The sequence below is a fragment of the Poecilia formosa genome, unplaced genomic scaffold, assembly GCF_000485575.1.
Source record: "Poecilia formosa unplaced genomic scaffold, Poecilia_formosa-5.1.2 Scaffold150, whole genome shotgun sequence".
Lineage (NCBI taxonomy): Eukaryota > Metazoa > Chordata > Actinopteri > Cyprinodontiformes > Poeciliidae > Poecilia > Poecilia formosa.
The window spans coordinates 462,202-483,359 of record NW_006800089.1 but is presented as its reverse complement, the minus strand read 5'-3'; the positions used below and the strand labels follow the sequence as shown (position 1 = coordinate 483,359).

The window sequence follows — 21,158 nt, the reverse complement described above, 5'->3', positions numbered from 1 at the left end:
TCTAGTCTCCAAGTAAAGGATACATTATTCATATATATAAATGTCAGTTTTTGTTTTGAAAAAATGTTGAGAAACATCAACACTTTCTCCTCCAGAACAACTTTTTGTTGGTCTTTCACACTAAATCCCAATAGAATACAAAGAGGTTTGAGGTTGGAACGTGAAACAGGGCTTTGTACGTCACCAGGCAATAACAGGGCTCATTTTCCTCCTCCTCCTGTCTCAGAGTATCAGGCCTCAGGGGTCAGGTGAAGCTGACGCTGTGGTTAATCCCTTAAGGTGGAGGCACACTGCGCTGTTAGCAACAGGATGACGCAGCCTCGTCTATCTCTGTGCGTCCATCTCTCTGTTTCAGCGCTGCAGACTTTTACAGGCCAGATATAGTTTCACACAAGGTGCAACCCGAGCCGAACAATCCTAACGACGTCAAAGGCAGATCTGTGGAGGGTACATTGCCTCTTTTTCTTAAACTTTTAAATAACGTCTTGTATATTTCTCAAATGATCTGCACAGCTATAAATCCTGTCTTTTAAAATTATATAGTTTTAATAAAAACAAATTTTAATTGGAAATGTAAAAAAGTTACACTTTCATGTAGGCATGAGCCAATATTCTCAAAGTATGATTTTCAGTAAAAATATGTACTAACATTTTTGTGCAAACACAAATGCTATTTCTATTGCTTTTAAAATTTCAATAGTTACGTTATCTACATTTTTTTTAAACGTTTGATTAAAGACAAGATTCACATCATTTAAAGCTCATTACAGAGCTACAGAATATATAGTAAAGTTAATGAACATGTTTCTGTCAAAGAAAAGATCCAATTTATCTTCAAAGAATTTATTTCCTCGTACTTTACAAATGCTACCGTTTCAGCATACAAAAAATGGATTTAATAAACATTACAATATAAACACGTGACAAAGATTGTACGCTGAGGCACAAAGTTATTGTCAAAAAACATCTCCATTCAATCACCATGGCCTTTAGTATCCTGAGCTTGATACAAAATCTCATGAGTTTGCACAATGATAAAGAAGCGTTATAAAAAATACAGGTATAAATATACAGTTTGTGAATCCGACGGAGTCTCTTCCCTAATACTTAGAAATGAGCTGTGGAACGTTTCTCTCTGTAAAACTTAAAGCTGAATGAAGAAAATGAGTTCACACTCTCACAACACATCCAAGGCGTTAAAGTGACATTTCTCCAAAAAAAAAAAAAAAAAAAGGTTTTAAATAAGTTTCAATCTACAAGAAGGTAATGGCTGACGGGGCCGGGGTTCTGCTCTGACCTACGACCTTCATCACCGTCAACAGCCGCACGATGTGCAGCAGAAATGAGAAGCGTTCTAGATCTTCATTCAGACCTTCCAGACAGGACGGGTCACAGGGTGAAGGTCGGGGAGAGGGTCGTGAGCTGCAGACACTAGGAAGGCCCATCTTCTCCACGTATATCCTTGTATTTGGCCATTTCCTCGGGAAAAACTTTGCTGAGCTCGGAAATCAAGAGGCTCTTGAATTTCTACAGCGAAAAAAAAACAAACAACAAAAAAAACAATAGAAGACAAAGTAATAGTGATCTAAAAATCCTGGTGATTTTAGAATGAAGACAGTGACGGTTCTGGTGAGAAGATGATCTTCTCTCAACATAATCAGGAATGTCAGATTCGTTTTAGGATTTTATAGATTTTGTGAAATACCAGAGTTTTTGAGTCAAAACAAAAGAAATTAATGTAATTTTAATTTGCTCTTTTTCTGTTGCCGTCGCCATGGGTGACGGTCATTTCACCTCTTCAGCTTTTTCTATCTTTCTATCTTTCTATCAGTTTCTTCAACCCTCCTCTCCTCTTTCTGCCATTTTAATTTGAGCAGAAAGCACAAAGTATGTGAGATCCACCGTCGGGAGAAATTACAACATACTTGCAAAGTGGAATGTGCCAAAAAGAAAGTATAAAACAAGCTTTGTCTTGAAGATTGCATTGTTTTTGTGACCATTTGGAGCCAGAATCAGATAAATTACTTTGGGAAGGCAATGCCAGCAGCCTGCTTTCATTGGCTACAATGACGAGAATAATGTTAGGAGAAGTTGTGGTGAGGAATTGGCACCAGCTAGTATATTTTTAAGCTAACCAGCTTCTATGAACTCTACATTTTTGGAAATAAAAGTCAAGTAAAGACTCAATTATTTCAGTATTTGGATCTTTTAATGGCTACAAAACAGCTAAGTTGAAGGCGTGAGACAGTTAACAAGATATCAGTAAATATAGGATCAGGTTTGAATGTGTGATCTAATCCTATGGCAAAGAAGAGTTTTTAAAAAAATACAACTATATGTTGTAACTTTTTTTTTAAATTTTGTGCCCAATTCTTGTTTGTAAAATTCACTCAAGTTCTTATTTTAGCCATCCAAAAATACCGAGAATGCATAGAAATAAATAAATAAATAATAAAATAAAACCTGAAATAAATAGGAACAGTAATATGCTGATAACCTTTTTATGGGACATTTTACACATTTTTGCGCTTGTTTAGTCAATTTCTAACCATTATATTAATAGTCTGACTCGAAAAAAATGACATCTCTGTAGGATGAACAGATGTATAGACAGATGGATGGCGTGACTTTTTGAGAATAAATTCAATACAAATACTTTCCTTGCCCTATCTTTCTCAATACTTAACCAGTTCTGGAAACACTGACATCAAATCCCAGACTTTTGCAGGTTTTTTCCCACTGTAACGTCGGTGTCCTCGCTATAATCTCTTACCGTCATGGTGTCTATCTTTCCTTTGACCTGCTCATTCCTTGCCAAGGCTCTCTCCAGACATTCCTTGGTGTACAGCTGTGGGTTTCGGCCTTGGTCGATGTACCTTTGGAAAAGCAGGGTTTAACATGAAATCATGACAAGACCTGGCACAGATAAAGCACAAACTTGATGATTTTAGTAAATGTTTTGTGTACATCCGCAGGCCGAATGTTTTTTTTACTGGTATGAAAGATGAATAGTAAATTTATGTTTCATTTGGATGTAAAGAAACACCAGAAAGTGATTATGATCTTAAATTGGCTAATTTTGTTATGGAGTTCGGCGTGGTTTTACACAGCATCACAGGTTTTAACTGCGTCGCAGTAAGAAAGGGGAGTTTTTCTCTCCTATTTGTATAAAAAGGAAGCTGAATTGTAACAATGTGCAACAGAACAATCTACATGACTCACTCGAACACCTCCAGAGGGACGTTGATGTCATGAAGCTGCTTTTGGCACTTATCGATGTCTTGTAGCCCGGATATCATGAAGTTCCTGGAGGGAGTGGTGAATGGAGCGGCTCAACATGAAGCTTTCTACCGAAAGACTGTCTTTAAATGAAGCTAGTATGAAGCTAACTCACAGTTTCTGGTTCAGAACCGCCTGGCTGCTCGGCTGGAAGTCGCTGACGATGATTCCCAGCTGCCGAATGTTCTCGATGAATTTCTCCAGGTGCTCCTCGAGATTGTCGAACTTTTCAGCCATTTTGATGCTTTTAACAAATAAACCGGCTCCAACAGCGACGTGTCAAAAACGCCGCCACTAAATTATCGGTGTTTACTGTTTAGCCACCTACGCTAGGACAAGCAGAACGCCGCTACGCTTTACGGTCTGCAGCCAGCCAATCGCTGGTGAGAGCCAGCTGTCTACGCAATTGTGTTACCTCGGAAACAAGTGGTAAAAGGTTGTCGTGTTGTGTCGCAAAGTGTCGCGCCGCTTGAGAGAAGGGCTGCTCTTTGTTAATGAGACGGATGAAGTTTAGATTCAACACATTTGAAATTATTATGCTTTAAAAATAGTATCCCAGTTAATATTACAGCGTTAAATTCAAAAAGAAATGACGTTTACAGGGTTTATGAAATAATCTGTGGTGTTTCAATTAAATTCAGAATTGACATTTTATTAAACACATTTAATATTACTAATTAAATTAATAATTAATTAATATGATTAACTCCAGAGGGAAATTAAATATCGTTGCTCATGGCTGTGAGCTGGAAGGATTGCCTGTAGCAGTCAGTATTACAGGGCATATGAAGAAGCCTCTGACTGAAGATACTCACATTGTATAAGAGTCTCACGAAGAGGACACTCAGGATTGTCCTTTTTTTTTATTTAATGAAAAATCCTTTGTAAATTTAATAATCATAGACAATTATGATTACTGTTAGAAAACATGATTCACATTTCCCTTAAGGAATTTCCAATCAAATATTTTGACTTTATTTATTTATTTATTTATTTATTTATTTCTGATGAATTTTGAATACACTTCATGATTGAATATATGAGACAAACAACAACAACAAAACAGAATATTGCACTGTCAGCTAAATTGTCAAATTGATTATTTTCTACAGAAATTTCCAGTAAATTTTTGGCCACTATAAACAATGCTGATTAGTTTGGAGGCCATGTACATAAAGTATTTACAGTCATCTAGTGATCAGGGGTCAGCCAGGCCCTGCCATGAACAAAAGGTTTCTAAAAAAAAAGATACATAAGTCAAAAAAAAGCCAAACGTTTTCTCTATTACAAAATCAGATTTTCTAATTTAACTCTACGTTTCATATTTCAATTTCAAATTTTTAATTTGAAATACAAAACTAAATGTTGATTACAGCACAGTGGCACAGTTGGTAGAGCTGTTGGCTTGCAGCAAGAAGGTTCTGGGTTCGATTCCCAGCCTGGGGTCTTTTTGTATGGAGTTTGCATGTTCTCCCTGTGCATGCGTGGGTTTTCTCCGGGTACTCTGGCTTCCACCCACAGTCCAAAAACATGACTGTCAGGTTAATTGGCCTCTCTAAATCCTCCCTAGGTGAGTGTGTGTGCATGGTTGTCTGTCTCTGTGTTGCCCTGTGACAGACTGGCAACCTGTCCAGGGTGACCCCACCTCTCGCCCGGAACGTTAGCTGGAGATAGGCACCAGAACCCCTCCTGACCCCACTAAGGGACAAGGGTGTATAGAAAATGGATGGATGGATATCGATTACAGACATTTTTCCTGCACATAACCCATAAAGTAAAACCAAAAGACAGAAGTAAACATCGACCGATTTGACATAAAAAGTGAGTTCAGGTTGAGCTGGTTAAAAAACTAAATAGGAAGTACTATTTTGATTTTATTCAAATTGTTTGGTGAAACTGTCTTCATACTCCTTCCTGCTCTTTGCTAAGCTCCAGAATAACGCTGACCCCTTGCTGCATTGTTATTTTCTATTCTGAAGTGCACTGGGATCCACTGAGCTGGGAACAAAACCAAAAGGCTCAAAGTGAACATTTGTGAAGTTGACTTTGCTCGGTTTTGCTTTGATAGTTCCCTTCCTGCCAAAAACACAGTTTCAAAGAAACACCACAGATAAGCTGAGCTGAACAGGACGCCAGCTGTCCTTTGAAATCAAACTAAGGAAAGATCGTGCTGCTAGATTTAGATATTTGGGAGCCTTAGATGTCCAAATTCCATGAGCGCTTTTAGTCCAGTGACAAATTAGAAACCCATTCAATAAATCAGAATTTTACTGAAAACCCATTTATTTCACCTCAAACACTTATATGGGTTTTTGAAAGTCTTTACTCCTGCTGATTACAGTCATTTTCTACTTACAGGTAATGAAACCATGTCATTTAAAATTTGAAAGTTACATCAAAGCAATCAAAAAAAGGTACTTTTCTGACAAACGAACCTCATTTGAGCAAATATTGAAATTTATGAAATGTGATTGTATAATAAAATGCTAATTTATAGTTAGCTCATTTTAGAAAGTGTGGAAATGTACTTCTCTATTTTCTTTTCCCACACTTATCCAGACTCAAACAGAGCCGGCCTAAGACATGTGCGATGTAAGCAGCTGCTTAGCGCGTTCCCCACCTCCAACACCACCAGGGGGCTCCCAAGAACATCATTTTATTTTGTAGCGTTAGTTGGCACATTTTCCGCATTCTACACATCTGTTCCAAATTTTAAAAACAAAAAACATTAAACCTGCTAACTTATTTACTGTAAACTAAGCATTTGTCTAATTAATTGAGCATCTTTGCTACTCCTGCAAGGTTCTAATCGATAGTAACTAGTCAAACCAAAATGTCATCTGCTGTTGACATTTGGAATGGGCGGGGGTCAGGGGGTCAGGGGGGGTTAAAATCTGCTCACTGCCCCAAAAATACTTGGGGACAACCCTGCCTGGAAACCCTTGAATTAACTTCCAGCCTTTTCCAGACTCTAAAGGAACCCAGAGGCTTTTATTTTGAAAAACAGTACTCCCACCGGTGAGCACAGACGCTGCTAAGGAGAAGAGAAGGATTTACTGTCTGTGTGTGTGTGTTTCATCCACGGTTGCATTAAAGCAGGAGCTGCTGCAGCTGCACACACACATCGAACTTCCTCCTCCTCCTCCTCTCTCTCGTTCTACCTCCTCCTCTTCTTCATCACTGCAGCTCTCGCCGACGGCAGGTCCACTGGATGGTGGAGCCCTCTTTTTCCTCCCTTCATCATATATACACACAAACACACACACAGAGCGAGATTGAGAGAGAGAGAGAGAGAGAGAGAGAGAGAGACCGACAGACCGACACACTCACGCAGGACCGCGGGATCGCTGTCCGGGCTGTAGTTCGGGACGCGCGGGAGACTCCACGCATTCTCCGGATTTCAGCGGACCTCGGTAACCTCAGGCTCCCTCTCCATCTGTCGGACTGCTGCTTTTAAAGTGCTGGTTGTGTTTGAGGCGGAGCGACACAGAAAAGAAGAGCGGACAACTTGATAATAGGCAATTGAACTGATTAGATGATAGGCCTTATGTGGATTTGTCAAAGGTACAGGCGTTGATTTTTAATTATTTTTTTTAAACCATGATCGATTTAAACTGACTATTGGCATTTTTTAGTAGACATTCGTTAGTTATGTTCCTTTGCCTTCCTGTAACCATGACATCATCTTCCTTTGATTCTTTTTTTCCTTTTGTACGCGCTGATGATGAAGCGTACACTGTCCTGTAGAAATGGATTATCACCTAATTGCTTCTGCGGAACGCATCGTCCTATCGTGACACAACTGCAGTCATAATGTCGATCGGTTTATGTGAAGGAGGAAGGCGGGTTAGATCGGATGTTCTGCTTGGTGTTACTAGTGGATTTAATTGTCTTGATGGTGTTTTTTTCTGCCTACAGATGAACCGCGTCGAGACGATGCGCTGAGACGCAAACGGCCCAGGCTCTCCGGTTGTGCGCTCATCCAGAGGCTGCAGCTAACGGAGAGAGAGAGAGAGAGAGACAGAGAGGGGTGGACTGCGGAAGAAAAGAGAGAGGGGAAGAAAAAAACCCAAGAGGTTTCTGCTCCATAAAGGTTGTGCCTGACTCAAAAAGGAGCGAGTCTCGCCCCTGGAACAGGGGGCGGATCAGCGGAGAGGTAGAAGTCTATCCAAACGATGGCCACCCTACTGCGGAAGATCGGTCTGATCCGTCTGCACGACCGAGACACGGAGGACCCGAAGCACCACCAGGGCTCGCTGAAGGGGACCAAGGGGAACCAGAAGAACAACGCCAACAAACACTGTCAGACCGCCAACGAGACCAACCTGCTGAGCACCCCGGAGATCAAGGCGAGGAAGCTGGACCAGCACGGCAAGGACAAGCAGGGCAAGGATGCGAAGGAGAAGCAGCAGACGGTGGGTGGAGGCGGAGGTGGCGGAGGAGGAGGTGGCGGCGGCGGGAGCAAAGCCTCCAGCGCCTCCTCCGTGCCGCCACTGGCGCCCCACCGGCAGCACTGCACCCAGGTGCGGACGCGGCGGCTGATGAAGGAGCTGCAGGAGATCCGGAGGTTAGGGGACAACTTCATCACGGTGGAGCTGGTGGAGGACAACCTGTTCGACTGGAACGTAAAGCTGCACCAGGTGGACAAGGACTCGGCGCTGTGGCAGGACATGAAGGAGACCAGCACCGAGTTCATCCTGCTCAACGTCACCTTCCCCGACAACTTCCCCTTCTCGCCGCCGTTCATGCGGGTCCTCACGCCGCGCCTGGAGAACGGCTACGTCCTGGACGGCGGGGCCATCTGCATGGAGCTGCTGACCCCCCGCGGGTGGTCCAGCGCCTACACGGTGGAGGCGGTGATGAGGCAGTTCGCTGCCAGCCTTGTAAAAGGACAGGTGAGCCGGGGTCGGTGCTCGGAGCGCTTCTGCGGCCCATCAGACACATTAACGATCTCTAGGGCAGGATGGGGGCAGTTCGGTCAGGAATTCAGGCGAAAATTACACTTTGAATGTATTTTTTTTTTAAGACTACAGAGGGCAAGCGCAAATCCTGGAGATTTACTTGTCAGCCAGTGTGCATTGTTTTAATATGATTTTAAGGTGGGCGAGTACGTATTTTGATAACTTTGTTTTTATGTTTGTTTTGTGTATCATTCAGAGACTGCCCCTTTATTTACTGTTATATTGCCCCCCATTTGGTCGTTTAATTTTGGTATCACCAATAAGTACAAAGCCAACTTTAGTTAGAGGTTTTAAGGGTTGGCCACAAGAGGGCCATTAACAATCTTGCGGAGGTACAACAAAACCCAAAAATGTAATATCAGCAGATTTTCTTGGTTTGATTTTAGAGATGTTGCTTTATTGGAGCTTGAGCATTTAAGTTTGATGAGTTCAGGTTGGAATGCTTTCACAAATTAGGCATCAAGCTATTTTCAGACACAATATAATCAAGCGGCCATCGAGGCAGGGCAAGGTGGACGTCAATGGCCAATGCAAACCCTCCACCTAGACAGTCTTATAAGTATGGCGTATTGACATACATTTAAGTTTAGAGAGCACATGATTGAATAAATTACAATTACTAAAAACAGTTTCCACTGACAGTGTTTCTGAAATGACCTCAACGCAAAAGCTTTCAAAATGAAAAATCAGCATGATGGCTAGTAACTGATAAACTTCCTACCTGAACTTCACCATGTGATGACACTACATGATCACAGAAAGTTCTGGTGTAGCTTTTCACTCTGGTGTGCCACTCAGATTATCAGGGGCCCCAGCTGGCCACCTTGAGGCACCCCTGAATAGAATCCTAACTAAACTGAATGATTTATTCACCGAAGTATTTATTTATCAATCTGTAACTCAAAAATAAGCAACCAGCTTAAAATGAGGAGCCAACCTTATTTCTGACAGCTTTCCTCCGAGACAAATTTGTCTTAAAAACTCAGAATATCATCACGAGTATGATTTCACCATTACACTATAAAATAAATTAAACAGGTTTGCTTCTAAGACACTTTGTGTATCTTTCATAGCTCAGTTTATTAACTCTAGGTTGCTACACACTAATCAGATCTTGTTTCTCCTGCAAGCAAAAGCCAAAACTGTAGTACATATTAAATTTATGTGACTTTATGGCAGCCATTTCATGCAGTGCATCCATGCTGGCTCTCCTCTCATCACCTCCATAAATCAGCAGGGTTTGACTACAAAGACCCGCCGCCATGACACAGAAACATCCGCCTGCGGTTTTCCACCGCGCTTCTCATGAGCATTCGCACTTAGCATTGCGCTAAAATAAAGCGATTTATTCAACACGTGACGATGGACGGAGAGACAGATGGAGGTGTACAGACAGCAACTATGTAGCCTACGGTTGTCCTCGGTGATTTAGGCTGACTGGATTATGTAATCTTGCCAAATCTGTTTTTCATATCCCCTGAGCGCTGGCAGCGGCGCACAGCAGCAGCTCCGCAGTTCCGGTGGAAATGGCAGCAAGGACTTACATGCTCAAACGCTACGACTTTTCAAAACGGACATGTTTTTTGCAAAGCATTCACATAATTTTAAGCCAAGAGACCTCTCTTTTTTTATTTTCTCCCTTGCTTTGCTCTGAGTGCTTTGGTGTTAGATCTTACAGAAAGTGTCATGGAGACTCTCCCATCCTCCGCCCCCACCACCATCCCACAGAGCTTTGGTGACATAACGCAGCATTATTCCAGAGTCATCTGTGGTCATAAAGCACGTGTGCTCAAGAGAGGTCATACAGAAGCTGTGGCCACTTCAGAGAGAGCGAGAAAAAATGTGTGCGCGAGTGTTTGTATGCGTTGATCTTGACTTGCTGCTTGAGGAGATGAGCAAGCAGCTCTGCAGCGTTCACTAATTATGGTACGGCGTCTTCCTTCTTCTCTGCTTTGCTAATGGAAACAATATTGATTAATTATTCCTGTGTGTGTGTGTGTGTGTGTGTGTGTGTGCATTGCTTTATCTCTTTGTTGACGTGTCTACATCAGCACTTGGGATGTGCTGCGTCCTGATTACCCAGGCGATGCTTTCGACTCCCATGCATCATGTCCGACCAAGCACACAGAGCTCTATATATACCTGGACACACAGGATATATTTATCTGCCCTTGGCCACAGGCTCCATGTGACAATAGTGATGCCACCCGTTTAGAAAGTTCCTGCCTATTTTTAGTGTGAGAGGATACATGCGGTGACACAGCGCCGAGTCGAGAGTCAACACAGTCTCTTCGCAAGCAGACGCACGCATGGTTCCACGTGTTGATGTCTGTGGACAGGTATCTAACTTCCGGTTAGGAACCCAATTATGTTTCCTGTGTCTGGGTAAACAACCACCTCCCCAATGGTGTGCAGCAGGTAGAAACCTCCAGTCTGGGGAGCACAAACACAGCCGAGGTGTCTTCGTAACACAATCCAATTTGGTAATCCGATCTGTGCTGCTGCGTTGTTGTGAGTGCACAAGTGTTTAACGATACACCTGTGTATGGAGTTGTGCAACAGTTAATTTGATACGGTGCAACCGGCTCCACTCTCTTGTCACTCTTTACTGCAGACAGATCCTAATAGAGTTTTTAAGTAGCACATATTAAACTCCATACCGCTGACTCGAGAAATGTCACACAGGCGTAAAGACGGCTTGGTGCTTGGATGAACGATTTCTATGGAAATTAAATTAAGTCAGCTGTCAGGGTTTTTTTTGACTGATGCATATGTTGGCATATTTAAGTACGTGTCAATTTGAATGTGCTGCAATTTTGGATAGTGAGTTTGTATTGGTAGGAAGAGGATAACATTCCTCGTTCTGCATCCAGACAGGGTATGGTATCTTCGTATGATGGAAGCTCAGTGCTCCTTAAATAGAGCGAGTGACCTCAAGTGCCCAAATAATTATTGGTCAAACAATTCAGAATGAGCTCAGTTCATAAATCTTCATTGGTACAGACTGAGCATTTGCATGGTTTGGCATGAGATAAAGTATAACACTTTAAGAAGTGACAGTTTGTAAACTATGTGGCAGTGACACTTATGTGCGGTGAACATGACATCCCATAATTTATTTTGGTAAGTTACAAACATTTGTGGTAGTTAAGTAGCACATATTAAACTCCATACCGCTGATCAAAATGCATGTGCTGCAGTATCAAATTCATAGAAAGGTGATACTGATGGGTTGAATGTAGTTGGTTTTCTTTTTCAAGTATATTGCACTAAACACACTTCAAAATACTAAAAATGTAACTTCTGGATAAATGGACACTGGTGGCAATAACCCTCAAGAGATAATAGTGTGACTAGAGTGTCTGATCAGGCTAAATTTAGGGCATTTTCTGCCAGTTTTACTGCTACTGTCTTGACTAAACTGGATTGGGAAGAGATAAATAAGAGTGCCTAATCAGGAAGCTACAGATGGTATCTTTCAATAAAACTCTGGTTTTCCTAGAGGACTTTTCCTCTCCAAACAAAATTGTGTTGACATGTTGCAGAAAAGATGACATTGCCTTCCATCTAAATAACATTTAAAGTTGACTGAAAAGTGAAATGTGAATACGACATCCACGTTTAAATGCGGTTTGGAGGTGGCAGATGGTTCAATCAGACTGGACAACCAAGTCTGACTTTTAACATGACTTAAAAAGCCCAGTTTTGACCAACCTTGCTTTGAAAGACATCCACAGACATTCAGGATTTCATAGCGTTGTTTTAAATGATTATTCTGCGTGGCAGAGTCAATATCAAAAGGGTTTATCTTGTTTTTAAAATTTGGAGGACACCTTGAGCTAGAAGAACTGTTTTCAGAAGAACATATCCAATTGATGATGTGGAAATAGAAGTTGAAAAAAATGGCACTCTTTAGACGTGTTTTTGATTCCCTTTTCAACTGTTTCGCTTTTCATGCAATTAATTTTATTTCAAAGAAAACAGCTGTTTACCACTGAATGAGCATTCGACAGTATCATGGGGCTACTGAACTCGTGATGGCATCGATCCCCCTAGCTGTGTATCCCAACCTCGGGAGCACATGTCCGCATTATGCAACCCGACCCCAAGAGCTACCTCCCAACATGCATTGGGGCCTTCCCTGCTCTGCCCAGCCCATTGACTGATCTCCATTCACACGATTACCCAACAGCCACTCTACACTAGAGTGTGTCCCTCTCAATGAGCGAGCGCTTAGCTGAGCAGGATAAACACTGGCATGGCACAGCGTCCGCCTGTGGCGTTCGCTGAATCACAACACACACTGGCGCGGGAAAACACACACACACACACACACACCTTGTATTCCACCTACCATCTCTTTCAAACTCTGGCTAATTATGGTGGATTTTGTTTAGGATGCAGAAACAGATGCTTGGCTTTTTCGTAAATTGGACAAATCAAAGCCTATCAACTGGAATCCTTTATCAGCTTCACTGGTGTTCTAATTCTTCAATAGTAAGACGTCAGAATAATGATAATAGGAGGCAGCAGGCTGTCATTTTGAGGCTTACGATTCGTTTGCATTGAACATTTAAATCAACATTTTTCAGCCTCAACTTGAGGCTAAGCAGGTTTTAAACACAGGTGGCCCCATGTTGTTTAGGGGCATTTGATAAAATGAAGATGTCATTTAATGTGGCTTTATGAAAAGGAGGACCACAAAGCAAGTCCCCAAGCACCACTGCAATATAATGTCTGTCTGAATGAGTCACCCAGTGAGTCATGCATTTATTTTTCCAAAACAAATGACATAAAAAAAAAACTCCTACTGTTTGTCATTGCGGCGCTAATAGGCTTCAGACATCATCTTACTGTCCACAGTGACACTACTCACCCATCTGTGCATTAACCTGGCTTCATTTAATGATTCAAAACTCCACATTAAAATGAATTGAATCGCCCTGATGGACTATCTAATCGGAGAATTAATAGGCCACGTTCGGCGCTGCTGAGACGCGTTGGCCGGGATGTATGTGAGCGTCTCTAAGCCCTGCGGTGAAACGAGGCCACCGTTGCTACAAGAATGGAAACTGCAGCCCTAATCTCCAGATCATTCTGTTAGCACCTCATCCCCTTTTATCCGCTGCGTAGCTTTTGGCCCAAAATAGCCAAGCAGGGACATATTAGGGCACACTGGTATTCCATCAGATGGCAATAGAATATTCCATGAAGTGTCTCACTGCAGCATGGTAATAAAGTCCTAAAATCAAATTTTAATTAACAGATTTTCACTCTCCAGTTAGATAGATAGATAGATAACTCTATCTATCTATCTATCTATCTATCTATCTATCTATCTATCTATCTATCTATCTACATAGATAGATAGATATCTAAGAACTGTTGGGTTAGCTAGCTAGACTGTAAATTACACCATAACGCCTGTTAGTAAAACAAAGACACCAAAAGAACATACAAGACTGCCAAAAGAATGGCAGTTCTTTGAAAGAAAGCATTGAAAACATATTTAATTTTTAAAATTATCTCCAACTTTATTCAACTGCTTTGTTGAATACACAAGGCCATAGGAATATACAAGGTCATAGGAAGCATAGGGAACATGGATATTAGGTACGTTCTCTCCACAATCTCATCATTCTCGCTTTACCGGATCTTCGTTTACTTAATTTCCACGCATCCACAAACTATGCGTCAGATTTCCAGGACTACTGCTTATGAGGTAATTTGACACAAATTTATGTTTTGGAAATTGGCCTGAAAATGTGAACAGTTGCAGCAGGGAGAGAAACGGTGTGTTTAAAATTTTAAATGTGTAAACTTTTAAGGGCATAGAATGTACTACTTTAACGTTCATTTTGTGGCATTTAGGGAAGATGCTAAATACAATGTCTATGACTGTTTTTAGGGTATTAGTGTAGAACCTCTTCAAAATAATAGTCAGTTTTATGAACATCTGCATGAAACAATATGCTCCTAAATGTTCAGTGGGTGGTGCATTGTTTTCTACTAAAACACCACCTAGCCCAGAGCATGTGGAGTAAATATTGGATTTTTCAGGCAAATTACAATTGTCAGATTTAGCTCAATTTTGCTCAAATAAGTTTCACCAGATCTAATACCCAACCCCAGTGTAAATGGGCCCAACTTAGTTCAGGAATGCATGAATTGTGTGTGAAGGAAAACCTTTCCAAATGAGATCCTTCGAGTTCACAACAGCAACTAACATAATTTAAAGTTCACTTTAAACAATGTTTCATAAAAGGTGTGAAATAAAAAGTTTATGCATAAATACGGCTCATATTTCAAAATAAAAGGTGCTACTACTGCCCTTACTTACTGACCTGCTTACTATTCTGTTTTTTCTAGAAGGATAGCTTTTCTTCATTTTTTTAATACTTTAAACACTTGGAAGGTATTTAGAGAGCCAATTAACAGTTTCACCTCATCCAATGTTTTTCTACCATTTAAAAGAACATAAAAATGCACTTTAGAAACTCATGAATGTAGTTTATTTTGAAGGTCAAGAGTAAGCGTCATGGTTTAGGGTTCAGGCTTCAGATTGTGTGGCAAAGTTACCAGTTTTGATTTGACCTAAACACATCCTCAGGTGATCTTTGACACCTGGCATACTTTTTTTTATTTATTGTAGAATCACAGCTTAAATTCAAACACAAAATCACTACAAAAGCAGAATATGTCATTTGAACTGTTGTCCCTACTGCAAATAAAAAAATGGGTCATCAGAATCCTGCACAAAGGATCTGCACATGCTTTCTCTATCTGTTGGCAGTTTTAGCTCTGCTTCATAGATGTTCAGATTTATACACTTTAAAGACAAATATTCAAACCAAATCTGTATTTTTATATAATTGAGCACAAGAGACGCGTTTCTTTAACAACTAACAGAAAAATGAAACGCTTCATTAGTAGTTTATGACCTTTCTGTGCGGCTTTAGAGTGACGCCTCCTTCCCTGGCTCCTGAGCGTGGCAGCGCAGGAGTGCGCGGTGATGTGTGATGATACGGGGTTGCTGCTGCTCTGCGCCGCACCGCACTGCAGCATGCAGAGGACCTAACCTCTGAGGAAATTTCATTAGTATCGGTTTCGGCGCAAAGACTCGATGCCACTTTCCTCTGCCAAGAAGAAAAAACATGCCTGGCGAGAAGAAATGATGCAGCGTTCCTGTACTCCTACAAACAAATCCAATAGAACAAAGACTTACTGTAACGCAGTATTATTTGTATTTTTTTAATCATATAAATGCTGTTGAGCTTAAAGAAACTCGAAAGCACAGAGGTGATTTTTAATACATGCAAAACTTTGGCTGCTGGTATGAATCAGAGCGTTGTTGTCATGGCCATAGATGTCTCCTAGCAGCACGGAAACAAGTTGTCTCCTTTTCTGTTGGCCCGCCTACGCAGGCTTCTTCAGGGAAGACTTTAACGCCGCCGATAACAGCAGAAGAAGCAGCTCTCATCATTCTGCTGAATTTATGTTTCCCCCACGTATACTCTTAGTCCCGGGTTTACAGTTCGGTAGGTGAAAATGCATCAGTCAGACGCTGCAATGCTTTTTGCACTGAGGGGGGAAGACTTACTTTGTGCACACGTGTACAGCTTTTCCATCATTTATTGCAGCTGCCGCTTCTGGTTTTGGCTTCTGATTGAAGCTGACGTCTTAAAAGCTCGTTCCCTGCCTTTTAAACATTGATCCGGCGCCGGTCAGCCCCGTGTTCAGGCTGCTCGTTCTGTCAACATCTCTCCCCCTGCGGCAGCGTATTCGCCATTAACTTCATCAATGTGCGTTGTGTGGGCTGTTTTTTTTTTTCTTTTTTAGCTTTGTGGATCTGGCCTGTGTTGCCAGCAGGAGGGAGCATGACAACACTGCTAAATAAAGGAGCCATATTTCTTTTCGACTGACGGCGTACAAGATATCAAATGCTAATGTTTTGACATGAGCTGCTCTTTGAAGTTTGAACAAATCATTTCTTTTTATCTGTTTAAAGCTGAGTTTCTGCTTCCCATTAAATTGTCTGTTTCTGTAAAGTGGTGTTAATTAGCAGTAATTGGAAAGAGGCACTGATATCTGAAATCTATTTTTAGATGGAATGAGAAGGACACGGGTCATTTCTTCATGTCGCCATTTTTGTAGTTTAGCCATTTTGATCTTTTCGTAGCTGAACGTCTGTTATGGGATGTTTTGTATCGATCAATTTGTATCAATATCATTTCTTTAGAGTAGAGTTAAAGTGTGAAATTTGACCAATTTCTCCATCATTGATGAAAATAAGTGATACCAGTTTAATCAATGTTTATGAACTGGTTTGATATTGGTGTAAAATTCGCCTCTTTATAATTATTTCAAGGATGAAACAATAGATTTTATAGAAAGTTCACTTGGGAGCAAATTCTGATGAAATTCACTTTTTTTCTTTAAAACTTGAGTGATCGAGTTTTCTGTGTGCAATTAACTCGTTGCCTCGTTTTTGTGTAAATATAGCCAGCATACTTTTGCTCTTTGAACCACTGCAGAATGAATGAAAACCTCCCTGATAGATCATGATTATTTTGACGGTTTCCGACATGCTAAGGTAAACAGCTATTCTATTTTAAATTAAAATGTTTGGCCTGGTAATCAATAATGACAATAATTATTAAGCATGGCGTTAAGATCTCCCGGCAGCAGCTTTAGATCTAAAACGGCACTGATTCTGCGGCCTTGGAGCAGCAGCAGGTCTCAGGAGAAAACCTGTCCTGGTTCATTTTTTTTAAATGAACGAAACGGAGTAAAACGTAAATCACACGTGGGCAAGTCTTTTCTTTAAATCAGGCAAAATCCTAGTCTAGGTCTGCTTTTTTTTATTAATTGAGAATTTCTTATTGATTAGCAGTATTGGAGGGTCTAATTTAATTTTTGGCTCTCCCATCAGGGTGTCAGGCCATCAGGGGGCAACACAAGCACCTTAATGGGTTTGCTATTGCATTTCCAGACAGCGGGGAGTATAACCTTTTCGAAAATAAAACTACAATTATGTTGAAGAAAGAGGTATTTTACTTTTTTATGTGATCTCAACAGCAGCTAATCATCTGTAATTAAAATGAAGGCTTCTTGTATCTTATAAGCTACGCTATAATTATTTTTAGCTTTTAACCAGAAGTTAAGGAACATGTTGCCAAATGTGATTAAATTAGAACAGTTTTTATCTTCAAGTGCCACCACAGTATCAACGACCCATTCTGACATTTTAAAACTGATAAATTTTGGTTTCTTGAATAAAAAAAAGCTAAACAAACCAAAAATATTAATTAACCTCCATTGATGCTGTTTGATTGACTAAAAATGTCCTTTTTAGTCCAAAGCTGAAACTTCCAAAAATACATTTGTTAAAATTTCACAGAAAAGTCGCCAGAAGTTGTCATTTTAATGCCAGTAAGTCAATAGTTGCACACCAACTCTGATCTCATAATCCAAGATGGCTGACTGGCATACATGCACTACTACATGAGTGAATGCATAGTACTGTCTCTGAAAAACACAGACTGTAGAAAAAAAAGACAGGTCACTTACCTGAAGAGTTAGAAAATGCTTTCAGTTTCTGAACTCGTAGGTGGAACATCCTTGAATTTGATTCTCAAAGGTATTTTTTGACATCAGTAGCCATTTTATTCATCCTTACCACTGAATACAACTAAAGGAAGCTCAAGTTCAGGAAATATAAAGTGTGTGTGTCTAGACTGTGATACTAATATCCTGCACTGCACTTTACTAACTACCTCTTCCCCTCTTTCTGTGTCTTGCAGGGCCGTATTTGCAGGAAATCAGGAAAGTCCAAGAAAGCTTTTAGTCGTAAAGAGGCTGAGGCCACATTCAAGTCCCTGGTGAAGACCCACGAGAAGTACGGCTGGGTGTCCCCGCCCATTTCCGACGGCTGAGTGTCCGGCCGCCGTTCCTCCACCCGCCCGTGCTAGCCGGAGAGAAGAAGAAGAAAAAAAAACAAGCTAGCCTCGACACGCAAAACAACACACCATGCTAACTCAAAAATGACTCATCTTCACTTTTGGCTGTTTCACTCAACGTTTTTTTTTTTTTTTTATATTTTTTTCATTATTATTGTCACCGCACTCTACTACAGAAGCGTTTTGTTTTGTTCTTCACCGTCTTGTCCAGGGAATCTTTCTGCTAGCTCAGAAAGAGGCTGAAGAGCAAGGAGCGTGATATGAATGTTTCACTTTAAAAGAAATCAGCTGGGAATGTGCGTCACTTCCATCGGATTTATTTATTTGTTTTGTTGTTTTTTTTACTTGTTCTTTTCTCCCCCCCCTCCTCCCACAGCACACACTTATGTACGTGCAGCCGGACAAATCGGATATGCGAACTTTTTGTTCCACCCATGTGAAAGACTACTGAATAAAGGAGACTCATCTTTCTCACCAGTCGTCTCTTTAGCACTGAACTGGCTACAACCAACCATTCGTGTAGCTCTCGGGTCATTTACATACAAATTAAGCTGTTAATGTTTAATAGACGGGCAGTGCACTGGCATTTATACCCACTTGTTCCCTCATTCGTTTTTCCCCCCCTCTTGCTTTCGACTGTGCGGTTGCTCACGGTTCAATGCAACATAACGATTGTAATTTACATGGAGCTGTGCTCTTACTCTTTCTTCTTTAACTTGCTTTGTTTCTCTTTCTCTTTCCTTCTCTTGTGGCTAAACTTAGAGCTGTGTTGCATAGATGGATATTAAAAAAGTCACACGTTGCTTTATGCAGAGACCTTGTATGATAAACAGAATGACAGTCAGTCACCTTCTTTCTTTCTCTTTCTGCGTTCATGTTAGCTTGTCTTTAGGAGTGGAAGGAGGATATAATTCCCATGATTTAGATACCAGATGGAACAGCTGAAGGCCGGGCCTCAGTGTGTGTGTGTTTACGAAGAGACAACCCTTTAAACGGTGAAACACGTGGCTACGACTTGAAGGGAGCTAATTTCTTTAGCTAAACCACTAGCCGTCTTGTCCCACTATGTCATTACGTTAAACATGAGTGGAGTTTTAACCGTAGACGAGCTCTGTCGACCCTTCATGTAAAGAAGAAAATGTTAGCAGAAAACAAAAGAAAGGAAAAACCTTTTAGCTCCACACAGGCGTTTGACCTCACCGCAACGTTGACGGCGGCGCCGACGCCGAAGCGGAAGCTGCCGGGAGTGGAGCGGCGCTTTAAGTGAACCGATGCATCAGAGAACTCCTGATTGATGCGGCGGGGAGAAAAGGAGGACGGGGAAGGAAAGAAGAAGAAGAAGAAGAAGAAGAAGAAGAAGAAGAAGAACGGAGGGAGCGAAGGGGAACTGAGCGTTCTTTGATCACTGCCGGCTGCTCTTAGGAAAATGTCAGGTGGCTTTGCAAAGCGGCTGAGCGACGGGTATTATTTGCTCTACCTGTTAAGTTCTCCTCCTTTTGAAAGGAGTTTCTAGGCGTCGGAAATCAAGCGTACAGCCACAGTATCAGTCATGGGCCTTCTGGGCAGAGCGTCCGTCCCTCCGTACGGTCCGGTTTGTTTTGCTACGTTCCAGGTAAATGTCAGAGGAAAGGCCGCTAATTGGTCTGACATTTCCGCAGACCGTCATTAGAAAAGAGCAGCAGGAGGACGGAGGACGTCAAGCTTCGCGGTTGGCACTGACATATCGTCGCTTTTCTCTCATTTCGCTTTCGAAGCGAGGGAGCGGCTAGTTCGTGGTCAGAGCTAAAATGATAAGTTCGGACGGGCCGAATCGTGGTTCGCGGCGATAGCAAACATCCGTGAGCAAAAAAAAAAAAAAAAACGTCAACGGAGACAGAAACAGCGATACACCATCTGGTATGTGATCATGTTCGAAAGCGTGCTAGTGTTTTGTTTTGTTTGTTTTTTTACGAGTTCGGCTTGTCATTTCAGACAAAACTGTAATCTGAATAATTGTTACAACAAAATATCTCAAAAGCTGAGTGTTTGCTGGTTCCAAGAGAAACCTTTTTTGTGACATAGTTTAGACTGGTAGTTTGCAGAAACTAACTGGGTGAACTGACTATTTGTAATATATCTGCATGTGTTACGTGATTGGTAGCTAGCTACTGTATATCGTTTTTCAAGAAAAAGCAAGAAAAACAGAGAAAACAAAAATGCAAATGCTTCTCTTTTCTTTTTTTATTTATATTAATATTTTTTTTGTTCTTTTTTTGAGTCCTGTACTGTACGGACTTTCTATTTCTTTCTAAATGTCCTGAAAAAAAAGTCACATTGTGTTACATGAATGTTTGTGTTTTAATTTATTTGTGGTTTGCCAAAATGATGATTTGAAGCATGTTGCAGGAATTGTCACCGGAAAATGAGAAGAAACAAACAAAAAAAAGTAAAAAAAGAAAAAAAAAAAGATAGCTTATGTATTTGTGCGATAGGGGGAAGGTGTGTTTTCGTCAGGGGCGTGAAAAAAAGATTATGGGAGTGCAACACATTCACTCGCTCCTTCCTGTTCCCCTCTGTAACGTCACCACTGTCCCTTCCCCATTGGTCCTAATCGACACACTGATTTGGCTCGAGTGTGATGCAGTCAACACAGCCTGGACGCGGGCGACCCTTAGCAACAGATCTAGGATCAGTAACTTCTCCAGAGAATCTGACCCGTGATCCGCTTACTTGCGAGCAACTTTTTTTTTCTTTTTTTTTTTTGTGTCCCACTCCTACCTTGAAAGCGTTTGGTCAGAGACCGAGGTCTTAAAAAGTTCAAAAGGTGAAAGGTCGTTGCAAGACCAAACAGGAATGTGCAATAAAAATGACATCTTACTGAAACCCGACTGATCTGGTGGTTTTGTTTCTTATTTGGAGTCCCGAGCTACACTTTCATGCATTTTAATGACCCACTTCAGGTTGCTGTGTCCTCTGCCCG

General features: G+C 41.2%; 2 protein-coding genes across 3 annotated transcripts; one reads left to right on the top strand and one right to left on the bottom strand.

Annotated features, from left to right (window-relative positions):
• Window positions 1-827: 827 nt before the first annotated feature.
• med10 (mediator complex subunit 10) lies at window positions 828-3,846 on the bottom strand. The gene is made up of 4 exons (XM_007563732.2): window positions 3,395-3,846; window positions 3,223-3,306; window positions 2,774-2,876; window positions 828-1,527 (listed from the first exon to the last, which is right to left on the bottom strand). Exons 1-4 carry the CDS (start codon window positions 3,514-3,516, stop codon window positions 1,432-1,434), a joined length of 405 nt encoding a protein of 134 aa, XP_007563794.1. The 5' UTR covers window positions 3,517-3,846; the 3' UTR covers window positions 828-1,431.
• Window positions 3,847-6,445: 2,599 nt separating this feature from the next.
• ube2ql1 (ubiquitin conjugating enzyme E2 QL1) lies at window positions 6,446-20,615 on the top strand. Of its 2 annotated transcripts, none has more exons than XM_007563731.2 (3): window positions 6,446-6,692; window positions 7,198-8,174; window positions 18,044-20,615. In XM_007563731.2, exons 2-3 carry the CDS (start codon window positions 7,455-7,457, stop codon window positions 18,173-18,175), a joined length of 852 nt encoding a protein of 283 aa, XP_007563793.1. In that variant the 5' UTR covers window positions 6,446-6,692; window positions 7,198-7,454; the 3' UTR covers window positions 18,176-20,615. The 2 variants fall into 2 exon arrangements, with proteins under 2 accessions (XP_007563793.1, XP_007563792.1); XM_007563730.2 differs by having other exon boundaries at window positions 6,446-6,843.
• The last annotated feature ends 543 nt before the right edge of the window (window positions 20,616-21,158 follow it).

Excerpts from the sequence above, each read along its gene's own strand:
- ube2ql1 (XM_007563731.2), top strand. The coding sequence starts at position 7,455 with ATGGCCACCCTACTGCGGAAGATCGGTCTGATCCGTCTGCACGACCGA. Across the intron at positions 8,175-18,043 it reads CCAGCCTTGTAAAAGGACAG|GGCCGTATTTGCAGGAAATC; the intron begins GTGAGCCGGGGT and ends TGTGTCTTGCAG.
- med10 (XM_007563732.2), bottom strand. The coding sequence starts at position 3,516 with ATGGCTGAAAAGTTCGACAATCTCGAGGAGCACCTGGAGAAATTCATC. Across the intron at positions 3,307-3,394 it reads GCGGTTCTGAACCAGAAACT|GAACTTCATGATATCCGGGC; the intron begins GTGAGTTAGCTT and ends CACTCCCTCCAG. Across the intron at positions 2,877-3,222 it reads GTCCCTCTGGAGGTGTTCGA|GTACATCGACCAAGGCCGAA; the intron begins GTGAGTCATGTA and ends GCTTTTCCAAAG.